This window comes from Dipodomys merriami, unplaced genomic scaffold (assembly GCF_024711535.1).
Source record: "Dipodomys merriami isolate MVZ:Mamm:240054 unplaced genomic scaffold, mDipMer1.0.p SCAF_24, whole genome shotgun sequence".
In the NCBI taxonomy this organism is placed as follows: domain Eukaryota; kingdom Metazoa; phylum Chordata; class Mammalia; order Rodentia; family Heteromyidae; genus Dipodomys; species Dipodomys merriami.
The window spans coordinates 21,345,979-21,364,203 of NW_027203826.1; the positions used below are offsets into that span (position 1 = coordinate 21,345,979).

At 38.0% G+C, this 18,225-nt stretch overlaps 1 protein-coding gene across 2 annotated transcripts in view; it reads left to right on the forward strand.

Moving 5' to 3' along the window:
• Positions 1-13,725, forward strand: part of LOC138835813 (quinone oxidoreductase-like protein 2) — a 29,549-nt gene extending 15,824 nt beyond the window's left edge. For both annotated transcript variants that reach the window (XM_070034396.1, XM_070034397.1), the window contains one exon: positions 11,833-13,725. In XM_070034396.1, coding sequence (XP_069890497.1) covers positions 11,833-11,901 — 69 coding nt within the window. In that variant the 3' untranslated portion in view covers positions 11,902-13,725. The remainder of the gene's footprint in view (positions 1-11,832) is intronic.
• Positions 13,726-18,225: the final 4,500 nt, after the last annotated feature.

Below are 18,225 nucleotides of genomic sequence, written 5' to 3' on the forward strand. Positions count from 1 at the left end.
TTTCCATCCTTTATCTTTTTGGTGTGTGAGTCAAAAGGACAGCTATGTGCTTGGTATGTCCTGATTGATCACTAGAAAACTGTGGGCTCCATTGCCAGCTTTGCCCCTCTGTTCCCCTTTTTTGAGGAATAGTAGACCATCAGTTTCCACAGCTGTAAAATGAAGGGGCAGGACATTATCAGTGGCTTTGGACTACACTTTAGAAGTCATGGAGTGGATGTGGGGTGGACCAGTGCACATCTGAATTACTTGGGTTCTGGAACCTGATCTCAGCTGAGACAAGAGAAACTTTACATTTTCACTTTTCAATGTATTTTCTTTGAAGTAAAGGTTTTGTGGCATAAATACTTGCAAACCAGTAGTTTAGGTTTTCTGAATCCTCTTTCCATCTGTTGGTTTCATCATTGTGTGATTTGTTGGTAGAGGCAAAGGATGTCCAGGCAGTACAGGAGTAGAAACCAAGTGTTGAGTTGGCCACAGTACTCTCACCATTGATATATTTTGGTACTGTTCAGCCATGAAAAAAAAGCCAGAGATAGATTATCATATAACTGTCCACAACAAAGTTCTTCCTCTCTCTTTTCTTTTTCTTTACATGCTTTCCTTTTTGGTGATACTGGGCGTGATACGTTTGTGAAAATCTTTATTACCTAACTGGATTCCATCAAGTTCTATTGAGAATGTTCAGGGGCATCTCACAGAGAAGATAGCAAATCTTTTGGTTAAGAAACTGACTGGACTTGACTTCATTGAAAAAGAATAGAAAGAGAGAGAAAAGCCTTCCTAGGACACCAAATAGATCCTAGTGAGGGATTAATGAATGTTCTAAAGAAATTTATGAAGATGGACATGATGATATGAAGCAAACCATTAATAAAGCCAGGGTGAAATGATCAAGAGAGAAGCAAGCCAGCAGAGAGACAGAATTTTGTATCTCTTAAGCCCTTTTGGGAACTGTGATATAGAAATACTGATGTTTCCAGTGAGGAAATGTTAGCACATGCAAATTTGACAGATAACTATTGACACAGCATTCTAAGTTAAAGGCAGTGCATTTTCAATTTCTTACTCGAGAGTTAGTTTTTATTTAATATGTTTATTAAACACTCCCTCCAGAGATGCTTTTATTAGTATAGTGCCCGGTCATTTTGTTCAAGAAGTTATGTAGCCATCTCATTGAAACGGAAAAAGCAAGTTTTAGCTAATGAAAATGCTACCTTATATGTATCTTTATTATACTAGGAAACAAAAAACAAAAACATTTCTTATCTATGAGTTACTGATAGCAGCATCAACTAATATAAGAATAAGTTAAGAATAAAATTTGAAAGTTTGCGTTACAAATGATTAAGACTAGTGTATTTTCCTGAGCAAAACTTATGTGTTTTGTTCTTTGAAAATGAAGGTAGTAGCACTGGTGGCTCACTCCTGTAATCCTAGCTACTTGGGAGGTTGAAATAGGGAAGATACACGTGAAAAAGTTTGTGAAACTCCTTAACCAAATGCTGGATGTATTGGCATGAGCTGCTCATCTCTGCTTTGCTGGAAGTGTAAGTAAGTAGATTGTAGTCTAGACATATATCAGAGCAGGAAGAGAGATCCTATCTCAAAAATAACCAGTGTCAAAATGAGCTGTAGGTGAGGCTCAATGGAATAGTGCCTACATAGAAAACCCAAGGTCCTAAGTTTAAACCCTACTACAAAGAAAGAGATTGTTTAATGGATGTATACTTAATTTCACTGAGCTTTAAGATCTTGGTAATATTTTTCCATGTAAATTAGTCATTATACAGATTACTTATCAGGACTAGTTTGGACTTGGGAAACATGCACTGAATTTAGAAAATATGTATGGTATCAGAAAGACTGGTGATCCTGGCAGTAGTGGTTCACACCTGTAATTCTAGCTACTCAGGTTCAAAGTATCCCAGGAAGGAAAGTCTATGAGATTCTGATCACCAGTTAACCACAAAAAAGACAAAAGTGGAGGTGAAGTTCAAGTGGTAGAGCATTACCTTGAGCAAAAAAGCCCAAGGACAGCACTCAGGGCCTAGGACTGACACATATACAAAAAATAAAAGTAAAATGGAAAAAAGAAAGACCAGTGCATCCTAGTTTGTATTTTCTCCTAAATGTGTCTTACAGAGTTAACCTTGATAGTTCATATTTATATGATTGTAAACATGCAATCAGGGGCATGTAGTATCTATATCTCAATATCTTCAGTTTTAGCAATCATTCATGTATCTGTTGAATGAATGACTGAGCATGGAGTCCATGAGTTCAGACCACCAGAGTTCAGACATTGGCTACATTCAATTATAGGTCTTCATTCCTTAACTGTAATGGGGCAATACTTTACCCCACCGCTTAGAATAGTTACCTTGATTAAATGAGATGTGAAATGTAGAACATAGTGAATTTAGTAACTATTCTATGAATCATATGCCATTCCTAAAAGATATAGAATTGAGCCTTTTCTATTTCTTTAAATGATAATACTTTTTGCATTGTCATATCAGAGGGCAGATTAGAATGATAGGTTTTGAATTTTAACTAGAATTTATTGTTACTTGTAGTTATAACTGTGCTGTGCTGGGCAAGTCATAAATTGCCCTGATTTCTGTTTCAGAAGAGGGTATTTGTTTAGATGTACAGAGTGTTTTCTGTATGAATCTACCCATGCACTTCTTCATCTGATGGTACTTAAACAGCTTGTGTATTATTTAAAGGTCAGCTGAGCTTGCCACATGAACAGATTTAATAGCAATTGTTTGCTTGAGTTTTACTCTGTGTAAAGGTGGAATATATATATATATGTTGTTGTTGGTCGTGGGGCATGAACTCTAGGCCTGGGCGCTGTCCCTCAGGTCTTCAGCTCAAGGCTAGCGCTCTACCACTTGAGCCACAGCACCACTTCTGGTTTTCTGATGGTTTATTGGAGATAAGAGTCTCACAGACTTTCCTGCCCAGGCTGGCTTTGAACCATGATCCTCAGATCTCAGCCTCCTGAGTAACTAGGATTACAGCTGTAAGCCACTGACACCCGGCCTAGGTGGAATATTTTTAACACTGAAACTATTTTTTCAATTGCAATGGTCGGTTAAGTTGTAGCCATTTTTGCCTATATCTGCTGTTACTCACATGTATCTCATATCTGCTGATCCACATCCTGACCCAGTCCTGGCCACCTGGCTGCTTGTTTAAGCTGTATTCCTACACCATTGTCCTTAGGCTATGTTTCCTTATGTCACTGATTTCTTCTGCTTTCCTGGGGGAAGGATGATCATCATTATCTCCTCCTCCCTCTCTTCTTCTTTCTCCTCTTTCTTTTTAAGTTCCAGGGCTTGAATTTAGGGCTTCATGCACTTATGCTCTTGCTCAACTTGCTCACTCGCAGCTAGTGCTCTACTACTTGAGCCACACTTCCAGCCTAGCTTTTTGCTGGTTAATGGAGATGGAGTCTCATCGACTTTTCTGCCTTGGCTTTCTTCTATTCTCCAGACCTCAGCCTTCTGAGTTGCTATGATTACAGGTGCGAGCCACTGGCACTTGGCTGTCCCCATTCCCTTCTTTTTGTGCCAGTACTGGGGTTGAATTCAGGGCCTGCGCACTGTTCCTTAGTTTTTTCACTCAAGGTTGGCACGCTTGCATAAGGCTTCTGGGGTTCATCCAGGTGGTTGAATGTATTAGTAGTCCATTTCTTTTTAATACTGAGTACTATTTCATTGTATGGAAGTACCACAGTGAGTTTATTCATTCACTGGTTAGTAGATATTTGCTTGAATTCAGTTTTTGGAGATTATGAACAAAACTTTTGTGGACATTTATATACATATTTTGTGGAGACACATGGTTTTGTCTGTTGTAGGACTCCAATTAATAGGTAATATGCTAAGTATATGTATAAACATTTGACAGATATTTAATTTGCCTTATTTTCCCCCAGTCTTTATCATTAGCTAAGAATGATAGAGCCCAAGCTTGATTAAAATTGTTTCTAAATGATGAATATAAAAGAAATGGATGCAGAAACCTAAAAATAATGATGCTCTTAGAATTGATGCTCATTAAAAAGGGAAAAACTTGCCGGGCGCTGGTGGCTCACGCCTGTAATCCTAGCTACTCAGGAGGCTGAGATCTGAGGATCGCGGTTCAAAGCCAGCCCGGGCAGGAGAGACCGTGAGACTCCTATCTCCAATAAACCACCAGAAAACCGGAAGTGGTGCTGTAGCTCAAGTGGTAGAGCGCTCACCTTGAGCTGAAGAGCTGAGGGACAGCGCTCAGGCCCAGAGTTCAAGCCCCACGACCGACAAAAAAAAAAAAAAAGGGAAAAACTTGACCATATCAATAATTCTTTTTCTCTGCCTTAGTTGCTCAGAAACATCTCTATTCAAGGATCTGCATCCCACGATTTTGAAGACAAGGCCATTATTACTGGCCTTCTATCAAAGCCCCAGAGCACCCAGGTTTTCTCTTTTGGATGGAATTCTGGTCTAGAAACTGGTGCAGACCGCCCAACATCAAGCTGTCTATTTTAGTCTTTTGGAATTTTGCTTCTACTGATTTGTTTAATCTTTTAACAAGCTGCTAAAGTATTTTTCAGAGTGGTTATGCCATTCTGCAACATTACCAACTATGTCTGAAAGGTCTAGTTGCTCTGTATCTGTCAGAATTCAGTTTTATCAGTTGTTTAATTTTAGCCACTGTAATAGGTGTAGTGATATCTGCTGGTGAGCTTAACTCCAGGTGAACAATAGTATAAGTATGTATTCATATTCTTGTTTGTTACCAGTATTCTCATTTTTTTCCTGGTGAAATGCATTGATTGACTCAAAAGAAGATTCAGAGCTACCTGTATTGGAGTAAGATATAATTCAGCTACAACAGTGTATCATTAATCAAAAGTTTTTTTTAACCTTTTATAAATAATCTCAGATAGATTCATTCATTATTTCATGAATTTATTCTATTCATCAAACCCTCAGTGAACACATCCTGTATGACAGTCAATAAAAAACCGGAAGATTTAGTCCTGACCTTAAGGAGTTTATTTTTTAGTTGGAAAGATCTCAGGATAGTGCTGTAACAGAGGAACAGCCAATTTCTAATGGGAAGCATGAATCAGCATGATATATTCAGGGACTATAAGTACTCTGATTATTCCAATTTGATGAGCTAATTAAAAATTCCAATAGCAGAACTTTTACATTCTAAAACAAAAGCAGTATCCTTACTCTGCCTCAAATTTCAGGTTGTATATCTCTAGAGACAACTTTAATTATGGCTCCTTCCACCTCAGGGCAGAGAACCGAGGTGCTGGGAACAGCTTGTATATCTAGACATTAATATGATGCAGACTCCCTCTCTGAAATGCAGCCTGATCTTCGAAGACTGACTTTAAGCTGTGCATTTCACTTTTTAGTCTCTGACTCTGTATTTGCAGTCCTTAATACCACCAGCTGTCTGCTTTTCAGCTCAGACAGAAACCACCAGGTAGGAAGGGACAGACTTGAATTATTTTTAGAAGCAGGTACAATCACAACGTAAGTGGCAACTGGGCTTAGAGAGATGCCAAAATGTTTGTAAAGTAGGGAATGAGATAACAGATGTTCACAATCAGGAGATCCTCGTGGAGCAAAACCTATGCATTCCCCCACAGTATTATCTTTTAAGGAAGGCAGGTAAACGTGGTACATTTTAGTGAGGATTTATTCATAGAATAGTAAGACTTAAGTGTTAGCCCTTGAAGGCATGGCTTTATTTTAACATTTGCTTGTAGGAGATCCTTCATATCACTAGGATGCCTAGGGAAACAGTATCATTGTTGTGAATAAGTCTCATATTTCCAAGTGTTTTCTATTGCTGGGCTATGACAAATCTCTGGGAATAAGCGAGTTTCAACCGACAGGGAGAGTGATGCAGCTGTGAGTCACCTGGAGATAATCAACAGGGGAATGAGTGTTTCCAGCATCTGTCACATCTGTCCAAGACCTTTTATCACCTCCTTGGAGTGAGCCTCAGGTTTGCTTAGGTTGGTAAGGCACAAAGTCCTGCAGGGCAGAGATTTTTGAAAACAAGTATTTTATGCTGCACGGAGGTGGCCACAATTGATTTATTCCTTTTCTAGTTTTCACTTATTTACCTTTTTGGAAGCTTTTGTGGAGGATCTCAAATGGAGAGAGTTATAACCACAACTCTCTTTTTCAAAGCTCATCTTTATTGTTGCACCTTGCGAGGCTTCTCTTTTGCTTTTATGTCTGTGTATTTACACGTCTGTATTTTCCTATGCTCTTTAACCTCCTCCCCTACAGCTTCTCCTTACCCACCTCCAGAGCAGTTTTTGTGACATGTTTACTACATAGCTGTGGACTTACATTTCCTCGTAAAACACAGAGCTTATTTTGTATGCTAATTTGTTTCTGAGTTCCATAATTGGTGGTGTGCTCTTAAGTTTTGTCTATTTCTTAAGTTTCCTGTAGCTAGTTCACTGTTTCATCCTGTTACATAGAGTATATGGCATGCATCTCCTATAGCTTCCAAATATGCTCCTTAGTGACAAACTTTGATTCCATTCCACCATAATCAGTAAGGTAACAAGCAGCTTCATGTGGGTGACTTTAGGGACTTATGCAAATGTTTTCCCAGGAGTGAGGTGGTTGGGTCATAGGATATGTCCAAACATATTTCATCTGGCTGCCAGCTACTCTCCAGAATGACTTGACCAATAAATACCCCTACTAGCAGTATATGAACATTCTCATTCATTTGTTATCCTGTTGACATGTAACAATGTCCAACTTGCTGACTTTTGCCCAAATGATAAATTATAAAGTAGCATGGTATTTTAATTTGAAGTTCCCTGGTCTCTAATAAATTGAGGCATCTCTTTATGTATTTGCTAGCTAGCTGAGGATGTAGCTCAGTGACAGAACACTTACCTATATGTACAATGCTATTCAAGTTTCCAGTGCTTTGAATGGCAATTTAGTTTCGGTGTACAATTTTCTATATTGGGAAGTTCATTGCACGTTTTTAACTTCGAGGTGCCTGAAAATCACCTGAGGATCTGGTTAGGATTCAGTAAAGGTAGATGGGGCTCAGAATTGTGCATTTAATAAGCACAAGTGTTTCAGAAACCTTTGTCTTTGAACCCATGCTTTGGGTAGTTAGGTTCTAGATGCTAATTTGAGACTTTGCAAAAAAAAAGAAAAGACTCCTTCCAAATTTGTAATGTTATTGCTCTTCTTGTCTAGGTAATCAAAGACTTGATTAAGTAATCAAGGATTTGTTTCACAAGTCCTTCATTCCTCATGGGTTGCAACGATTCTCTTCTCTATTAACTTTGTAGATTTTACTATTGTTATTTTTGCTGGGTTACCAAGATTGGCCTTGCACTCCTGGGCTCAAGCCATGATCTTACCTCAAAGTTCCAAGTAGCTGGAGCTATAGACATGGACTGCTATGTCCTGGACCTTTATAGAGTATATACTTTTATAGATATATTAAAGACTTAATATATCTGAAATCACATTTGAACTGGGGCTGTATAAGGTAATAGTACTTAGTTTCCCCAGAACCAAATAATATATTGTTTCTCCATTGATTTGTGGTGCTCCATTCATCTTATTTTAAGTTCAAGGATATCTATGACTTTGCTCTCTGCTTTCTGTTCTATTTCTTTGGTTCACATACATACTTCTAGACCAGAAGCATAGTGCCTTTTGTGTGCAATCTTGAGGTATGTTCAATACATAGAAGGGTAAATCTTAGACCTTTGTTTTTCCTTTTCAATTTTGACTTATATATTTATATATCTTTATCCTTTAAGATAAATCTTAGAATGAATTTGTTTAGTTTCTTAACAACTCTGGCTAAACTCTCCAATAGAACTATTTTGATTTTATGTATTAGTTTGAGGAAGATCTATGTTTTTGCAGTATTAAATTGTCTCAATCTGTGCATGGGATATATGTGCATTTATCCCGCTCTTTCATGTCTTTTAATAGACTTTCATGTTTTTCTCCATAAGGTTATGTGGCTTAAATTTTAAAAATTATCTTTAAGTAGTTGTGCAAAGAAGTTACCATTCAGCAAAGCAGTGTTATGAATATAGTGTATCTTTGGCAGTATTAGGAGTTTGAATTCAAGGTTTTGTGTTTGCCAGATGGAGCCTATACTGCTAAGCCATACCCCCTGCCCTGTTTTCCATTGTTTATTTTTAGGACAAGGCCTCACTGCCCACCCTGCTATGCAGAGCTTGATGCACCTGAGCCATAATCAAGCCATCTTTTAGACTTCCCATTGTGGGTGGGATCACAGCCACAAGTCAGCACATCTTGCTTCTGTTCTGTGGAGAATGAGTATTGTGGACCTTTATACTGGGGCTGGCCTAACACCTTATGAGTCTCCTGTGTGGTTTGGGATAGCAGGTGCATGATACTGCACCAAACTATGGGTTGAGAAGGGAACTCACAAACCTTTCTGTCCAGGCTGAACTTGAACTTCAGTCCTCCAATTCTCAGTCTCCCAGGTAGCTAGGATTATAGGCATGAGCCACCAGTACTTAGCTTGTGTCTTTTTCTTTTTTATTGTTATTATAAAGATGATGAGGTTGTGTCTTAGTCTTTATGTTTATTGTAAGGACTATCTTGGTTATCTTTGAGAAATGGTATTTTATTTCTTTTCTTCCTTTTATTGTTGTGCTGGTCCTGGGGGTTGAAGTCAGAGCCTCATGATCTTGCTTGGCTTTTTCACTCACTCTGCTTGAGCCACATTTCCAATTCTTGCTGGTTAATTGGAGATGGAGTCTCTTGTATTTGTCTGCCTGGGCTGGCTTTGAACCTCAGTCCTTAGATTGAATCCTAGCCTTCTGAGTGGCTAAGATTATAAGTGTGAGCCACTGGCATCTGACAAAAACAGTATTTTATTTCTGATATATTTCCTACTTGATTATTTCTCATGTAGAGAGATGGCAGTAATTTTTGTAAGATGATTTTGTATTCCAGTCTGATGACCTGTTTTTGTGTGCTGCTTTGATTAGTGTTTCTCTGTAAATTATATTATCTGAAGGCAATGAAACATATCTATTTCATTTCTGATTGCTTTTTAAATTTCATATGTTGATTATCCTGTTTAAAAGTGGACTATTTGCTGAACAGTTTTAGGTATACAAAAAATCAACCAGAAGTATAGAAAAATTCTCATATGTTCTTTCATTGCCCTAAATTTCCACTATTAGTAACACCTTGCACTGGTGTTGTGCATTTGTTATAGCTAATGGATCAATGCCAAGACATTAAGAGTATTAGAATGGATAGTCCACTTTCAGCTTCACTCTGTGTGTTGAATTCTGTGGGTTTTGCTCAATGCATACCCACTCTTATGTATCATTCAGAAGAGCTTCATTGCACTAAGAAAAACCACGGGCTCCATATATTCTTCCTTACCCTGACTCTGTCTATCTTTGGTGATCACTAATCTTTCTAATGTCTGTAGTTTTACCTTTTCTGAAATGTCACATAGTTGGAATCATGTATGTAGGCTTTTCAGACTAACTTCTTTAAATTAGTAATACATGCATTTAAGACTTTTATTTTTTCTATGGCTTGATAGTGCATATCTATCGAATACTATTTGATTGCATGGATAAATTCATTTGTTTATTCATTTACCTATTGAAGAACATTTAATTCCTCTCAAGTTTTGTGAATTGTGAATAATCCTGATGCAAACATTCCCATGCACCTTTTGGTGTGTTCCTAAGTTTTTAATTCCTATGAGTAAATATCTAGGGATACTATTGCTGGGCTGTATGATAGTGGTATGTTTAGTTAAGAAATTGCCAAACTTTCTTCCAGAGTGGCTGTAACATCTTGTATGTCCACTAGCAATGAATGAGAGTCCCTGTTGTATTCCACAGCAACATTTGATATTAGTGTTTTGGATCTTAGTCATTAAGAATTCTCTGTGTATAATGAGAGTCCCTGTTGTATTCCACAGCAACATTTGATATTAGTGTTTTGGATCTTAGTCATTAAGAATTCTCTGTGTATATTAGATACAAAGCCCTATTAGATATCTGTTTTCCAAAGATTTTTCTATGAGGATTTTGCTTTTCATTCTTTTTTTGGGTGATATTGAGATTTGAACTCAGGGCATTGTGCTTGGTATGTAGGTGTTCTATCATTTGAGCTATACTCCCAAACTCTCTCTTGCCTTTGTAACTTTTTGGTTTGTTTTGTTTGGTGCCAGTCCTGGGGCTTGAACTCAGGGCCTGGGTGCCATCCCTGAGTTTCTTTTCCTAGTGCTCTACCAGTTGAGCTACAGCACCACTTCTGGCTTTTTCTGAATAGTTGGAGTCTTCATGAACTTTTCTGTCTTGGCTAGCTTTGAATTGTGACCCTCAGATCTCAGCATCCCGAGTAGCTAAGATTACAGGCATGAGCCACGAGCACTCAGCTCTTTGTTACTTTTTGAATAACCTCTCATGTGTATGCCTAGACCATGATCCACCTATTTATGTTTCTCATGCAGCTAGGATGACAGGAGTGTGACACTGCTCTAGCTGTTGAGATGGGGGGGTCTCAAGTTTATGCTTGAGTTAGTTTGGAACCACTATTCTCCTGATACCAGCTTCCTGTGTAGTAGGTCAGCAGGCATGTACCACTGCATCTTGTTATTGGTTGAGATGGTAGGATGTCTCAAGTTTCATACCTAGGCTGGCCTCAAATTGCAATCCTCCTGTTCTCCACCTCCTACATAGTTAGGTTTATAGAAGTTGTCCACTGGTACCTGGACTCTTTTCATTCTTTTAATAATGTTTTCTGTAGAGGAGAAGTTTTTTTTAATTTAATGAGGTCAGCTTATCAATTTTTTCCCTTGTGGATTGTGTTTTTGATGCTACATCTAAAACCCCATTTGCCAAACCCCAAATGACCTAGTTTTCTATGTTTTCTTCTGGAAGCTTTCTGGCTTTGCATTGTGCATTTAGGTGTGTGATCTATTTTCAGGTATTTTTTGAGGGGGTAAAAGCTTTTTGCATGTGGTAGCTAGCATTTCTAGCAGTATTTGTTGAGAAGACAATCCTTTCGCCATTAAGTTTCTTTCACGTCTCTGTTAAAGATCACTTGACTATATTTGTGCAGGTCTATTTTTGGACTCTCTATTGTGTTCCATTGATCTATTTTTCTATTTTTCACCAATATCACACTGCTATGATTACTGCAGCTGCTTTTTTAATTTGTTTTATAACCTTGCATTTATGAAAAAGGATTTGTGATAGATTGTAATTTCAGTTACATGGGAAATAAGACCATTTTAATAAAAAGATAAAAATCACATAAAATGATTGGTTCTTCTGCCAGAGGCTCCATTCTTCCAAAGCTGGAGCAGTCCTAAAATGGAACAGCTACAGCAGAATTATCACAAGGACGACTGGGCTGGCATCTGGACTTTTTAACTGGTGACCTTTAACTGACAACATTGAAAGTCATAGGTTTAGATAGAGAAATACCAAGGATACATTATCCTTAAGTATTATTTTTCTTTACATTTGTGGTAATTGGTTATTCAGTTGTATTGCTAGTGTGTATAGTTTATTGGAATTATATCTTAATGTTTAAGATATTTAAGATATATTTTAGTTTGATTGCCATCACTACCCAAAAAGTGATATAGTTTAGATATTTGATTTTATTTCATATCACTTGTGGTACTGGGGGTTAGATACAGGGCCTTACCCTTGTGGGCACTCTACCACTTGACCTACATCAAGAAATAGAAATATGTATATATGCAAATCTGACCCTATTTTGTTTTGCATTTTTTTAGGTCAATGATGCTTTCCTTCATGTGATACAGCGCAAATCCACTGGCAAGGTGCTTCTGTCACTTAAATAATCCTCACCTCAGCAGCAAGCTCAACATGCGTAGCTCAAACCTCATCATCCTCCCTCCAAACTGGAATTTCTTACTGACTCATCTTTAAAATCTTTGGGATCAGTCACCTTTGGTTCTGCTTTCTTATTGCAGAACCAATAAGACCAGAGAGGTTATTGCCCAAACTTGTGCCTTTTTGAGAGTAATTATCTTCCCCCAAACCAGGATGTATTGTCTGGATGTATAGCAACAATTGCTAACTGTTATCCTCGCCTTTTATATCCCCTCCATACCATCTTCTCTATTCTAATTATGCATCATCATCGATTTCCAGTGACTGCTATTTTTTTAAATAAGATTTTTATTGTGAAAAATACTGTACAGAGGGGTTACAGTTACATGAGCAAGGTAATGAGTACAGTTCTTATCAAGCATTGTTGCCTCCTCCTTTGTTTCTCCCCTACCATCCCTTCCCTCCCATCTCCTCAACTACATTCCCCTCCCCCACGCCTAAATTGTAAAGTTCGTTTTTGGACATAGCGTCTTGTACATCTCATTGTTGCAATGGGTCCACCTGTGTCCCTATTTAAACATTTTGTTTTTTCCTTTCCCCTCCCCAAATTATACCAACATCAAATACAATGAAAACAGGGGTTATACTGTGGGGGAGGAATATACAAAGCAACAAAAAAAAATCACATGGTACCTTATAAATACGTTAGAAACAATAGCAAGAAAGAAAAAACCACTTGTGTCCCTATCTTGGGGTTCATTCCGCTTCTTCATCCTATCTGAGCTTTTCTGCTTGAGTGACTGCTAGTTTTAAGTGAATGTCTTGCCCTTAAGTTTCTTCCATTCTCTCTATCCATGTTACACATGATTCCCAAAGCACAGCTCTCCCTAGCTCTTGACTTGGAAAACCTCCAGTGGCTTACCATTACCTACGTGGGGGAGTTCACACCCTTAGCACCATTGCGTTAGGACTCTAATTTACCCTTTTACACATTTTTCAGCACTGTGATCCATCAGTCCCTAAACATACTCTGCCTCTCTCATTTTTTCCATAATAGTCTCTCTTTCCCTTTATCTCTGCCAGACATAAGCCTTTCTTACCTCTAAGGCCTACATTCCCCATGCACCTTTATCCCCAGGGGAGTATAACCTTTAGCTTCAGCTTCACATTCTAATTTGTCACAGGAAGAATCATGTGCAAGAGAGTAGACACAGGCATCTGAATCCAGGATGTGGGTTTGACTTTCACCTTCACTACAATGAGGTGGCCACTAAGGGTTCTATACTCTTTTTCTCACTGTAACGTAATGTGGGTATTACATATCTACCTCACAGAGTTGTAAGCAATGCATGCAGTAGTTGGGTAAAGCACCTGGAGGCAAAGTAGCAAATGCTAATTCCTTTCACTTCTTTCTCTCTTCTTTTCCTAATGTGTTGTTCGTTCTTTGAGAGCAGGTACCATGTTGGCTCATCTTTGTAACTTCTCACTCTTCCTATCATAGTGAGTTACTCTTAGTAACAACAAATTGAATTGCAACTGAATTACATTCAAGTCTAAAATTGTGGATTAAGTTAAGAATATATTGTGTCTGGATTTGGATGTGGGAACTAGTAGGAGAGGGACAGATGAATAGAGAAGGGGAAAGAGGCTGAACATTGTGATAATAATCTATGTATATGCATGAAAATGGAACAAAGATGATGAGACTTGGGAAGAGGAGGAGGGAGAATGATGGAGGAGATAACTGATCAAGATGTATCTATAAATGGACATGTCAAGATGAAACGTAATTGTACAACTAATTGATGCTAATAAAAATATTGTCTTGCAAACAGCTCAAATAAATATCAACAGGGGAATGAATAAATAAAATAAAATGTACATACTTTGGATTATATTTCAATCTTTAAAGCTAATGCAATTCTGATATATGTTACAACATGAACCTTGAGGACATTCTGTGTGAAATATGCCAGACACAAAAGACAAATACGCTTGATTCCCCTTAATTGAGATACAGAGAATAGTTAAACTATAGAGACAGACAGTAGAATAGTAGTTGTCAGAGATCATGTTGGAGTAAATCTTAGTAAATCTGTCAACTTCTTTCAGGAAGTTATAGTTATTTAACTATTACAAGTTGAAAATATTGTAAGCCAAAATACATTTAATTCATCTAATTTCCTGAACCTCACAGATTAGTAACTCAGTACATGGTAGAGTAATAGTGCCTCAAGAGAGAGCACTATACTATGTATTGTTAGCACAGGAGAAGACCAAATACCAAAATTCTAAGCAAAAGTTCTCCTAAATGCACATCACTTTGACATCATCATGAAATGGAAACATCCTACATCAAACCATCATAAGTTGAAGACACTGTGCCATGTTTAGTATCCAGTAAAAGTGTAGGACCTCTCCCCTTAGACCAGGACACAGAAGACACTGGGCTGCTTCAGTCTAAACTCAGCACCTTATCCACACTGGGTTCTGTTCCCTTAGAAGTGAGAGTGATGTTTTGAGTTTCTCCCCCCCCTCTTTCTTTCTCTCGCTCCTTCCTTCCTTCCTTCCTTCCTTCTACTGAGTTCTACTTAGAAGTAAGAATGATGCTTTAAGTTTTGATCTCTCCTCTCCTCTCTCTCTCCTTTTTCTTTCTCTCTCCTTCCTTCCTTCCTTCCTTCCTTCCTTCCTTCCTTCCTTCCTTCCTTCCTTCCTCTCTCTCTTCCTTCCTCTCTCTCTTCCTTTCTTTCTCTCTTCCTTTCTCTCTTCCTTTCTCTCTTCCTTTCTCTCTTCCTTTCTCTCTTCCTTTCTCTCTTTCTCTCTTTCTCTCTTTCTCTCTCTCTCTCTCTTTCTCTCTCTCTTCTCTTTCTCTTTCTCTCTCTCTTTCTCTCTCTCTTTCTCTCTTTCTCTCTCTCTTTCTCTCTTTCTCTCTTTCTTCTCTCTCTCTCTCTCTCTCTCTCTCTTTCTTTCTTTCTTTCTTTCTTTCTTTCTTTCTTTCTTTCTTTCTTTCTTTTCTTTCTTTTCTTTCTTTCTTTCTTGTTTGAACTCAGAATCTCATGCTTGTTGGCACATACTCTACTATTCTGAGCCATGTCCCTAGGGTTTTTCTTTAGTTATTTTTCTTTAGTTATTTTTCAGATAAGATCTAGTGCTTTTTGCCCAAAGATAGTCTCAGATGGTGAGCCTCCTATCTCTATCTCTCGCCTAGCTAGGATTACAGGAGTGAACTACCAAGTATGACTTATTTACCTATTTGTTTATATTATTATTATTTTTGCTCAAGACTAATACGCTGTCACTTGAACCACAGCTGTATTTCCAGCTTTTTTTCCTACATAGTCTAGCTTTGAACTGTGATCCTCAGATCTCAGCCTCTTGAGTAGCTAGGATAAAAGGCATGAGCCATGAGTGCCTAGCTTTGTGTTGTTTTTCTTTTACAAATGGCTTTGCTAACATAATTATAGTAATGTTTTATAGCCATCAAAAGAATCAAAGTACATAGCAGTTTATGAATAGCAATTGTTATTTTATTTCTTTAAAGCCCTGTCTCATTCTCATTCTCTGGGGAAAGCACTGAAAGGAGTTGGTCTTTTTTTTTTTTCAATTTACTTTGTTGTTATTATAAAAGTGATTTACAGAGGGATTACAATTACATGAGTCAGGTAATGAGTACATTTCCTTTCATACAGTGTCTTCCATTCCCTCACTCTCTCCCAAAAGTAGTTAGTATTAAAGAACTTTAAAATCACACACATACATATGCATTGAGCTTTAAAAAAGGGAAATATATATGTACTTTAAAAGTATATAAATATATATATGCTTAAGATTTATACATATATTTGCCTAAAAATATTATGCATAATATTCTGTAATGTACTAGAGAGAGAAAATATGTGTGTGTGTGTATGTGTATGTGTATGTGTGTGTGTGTGGTACTAAAGCCCAAGGCCTTCACATGTCCTACCACTGAGCTAACTCCTAGCCTTAATGTATTATTTTAATCAATAATATATTACTAATATTTACAAATATAATTTCATGCTTATTTTTGCCAGTCCTGGGGCTTGTACTAAGGGCCTGGGCACTATCCCTGCTTCTTTTGCTCAAGGCTAGCATTCTACCACTGAGACATAGCTCCGCTTCTAGCTTTTTTCTGTTTATGTGGTACTGAGGAATCGAACCTCGGGCTTCATGCATGCTAGACAAGCACTCCACCACTAAGCCACATTCCTAGCCCTAACGTCGTGCTTTCTAATAGCTGGCTAGTATTTCATGCAAGGGATGCACTCTATTAGTAACTTTTGGCTTCCATGCATAATTATATCCTTAATATTATTCACAATAAGTTGTTATTCACATAGACATTTACTGATCTGCCTTTAAATGGCATCCTAGCACAGTACAAGGAGCTCTGGTGAGCAGATCTATGAACCTATTGAGAAAGAAGAACATTAGTCAAGTACCCAGAACCATGCTACATCAGGGTCAGGTAAAGTATAATGAGTGTCTCCCTTAGGATACTTCCAAGCTTCCATCTGCAGATGGAAACCCATAGGAATTTAAACAGGGAAGAAGGGAGGAATATCCTAGGATCCTATGGCTAACAAAAGCATGGTGAGTAAAAGAAAATGAAAGAAGCGGAGTGCTATAAGATGAAGTCGGAGGCAGCGGCCATATCAAATGGGGATTTGTAGGGGTTTTGACTTCACACCAGAAGCAAGGTGAATGCAACAGCAAGGACACAACCAAATGACATTGTGTGAGAGGTGAAGAGGTGAAGAAGATGTCATTTCAAACCCAAATAAAAGATCACTGTAGCTTGGGCTATGATGGTGAAGATGGGAAAGGAGAGAAATAGACGGCCAGGACAGCTGGTAGGAGATAAAAGTGGAAGGATTTGATGCTGGATTGGAAATAGGGGTAGAGAGAAGGAAAGCCGAAGTGACTCCTAGCTTCCTGGATATATGTTAGAGAAAAGGAATATTGAATGAGACTTAGATTTTGAGGATGGCGTGGTGGTATAACTGAACAGAACATTAACTTTTGCATCTCTTGACATATCTAACTAGTGTTCAGTATCAATTTGTTGTTCATAGGAGAGGTGTGGCCTAGAGGTACAAATATGACGGCCATTTGCATGGAGGAGATATTGATGTCCAGAGTATATCTGAGATTATCCAAGGATGTGTGTAGGAAGGAAGAATATATAGAGGAACTAGGCACACTTCACCTTTCCATAAAATGGAGACTATTTCCTGGCTTACTATGGACCACCAAAAAGAGACTTAGAGAGGGCATAGTTTCAGGTTTCAAGTAAGTGACAATACTGTGAGCTGATGGCTTATGCTTGTAATCCTAGCTCCTCGAGGCTGAGATCTAAGGATTGTGGTTCAAAGCCAATTATGGAAGAAAAGTCTGTGAGACTATTATCTCCAATTGACCAGCAAAAAGCCAGAAATGGAAGTGTGGCTCAAGTGGCAGAGTGGTAGCCTTGAGAGAAAAAGCCAAGTCAGGGCTAGACACCCTGAATTCAAACCCTAGTACCAGAAAACAGTCAGTGACAAGTGGTTTTATGAAAGGTTATACTGTTCAGGGACTCAGGTATCATCCTCTGGCTGAAGGGTCAGAGGCTGGTGCTCTAATTCCAGCTCTTTGATCCTGAGCTGGATTTATCTCTTTGCTTTTTGCATGCAAAGTAGAAGAATAATAGTATGGTTTTCTTCGTCAGATGCTTCACGTGAGAGTCAAATGAGATATGTAGGTGAAGGTGCTTTGCAAATTGCCATTTTCATAAAGGATTACAACATTGCCTCGTGCAACGTTTAAATTCATTTCAGAGTTGAAATGAAAATATATAATACTTTTATTCAGCATGTGCTGTGCTGACACAGAGCAAAAGATTTATTTGATTTTTTTTAAGTCTCAATTTTTTTTTACATTTTCAATGAAGTCCTTGTGCTCTTTTGTTCAGAATAATAGACAAAGTGATGGCACTTGATGATCTGATGGACTTCAAAGATACGTAGAGCGAGCCAGACAAGGTCTGGAGAAGGGCAGCTCATTTGATCGAGGGTAGAGGGATTTTTTTTTTTCTTGAGGGATGATAAAAGAATTAGGCTTTTCATTCTGGAAAGCCACAGGCTGAGAGAGAAATCTGATAGAAATTTATAAAATAATGAAAATCGTAGGATAAAATGTGAACTTATTAAAGTTGGAAAATATAAGAATTAGGGACAGCTTTATCATTTTAAAGAAACCATGTTAGGGCAAAGTAAAAATAGCACGTTTTTTTACATAGGACTAGTAAGAACATTGAATTTATTACTCTT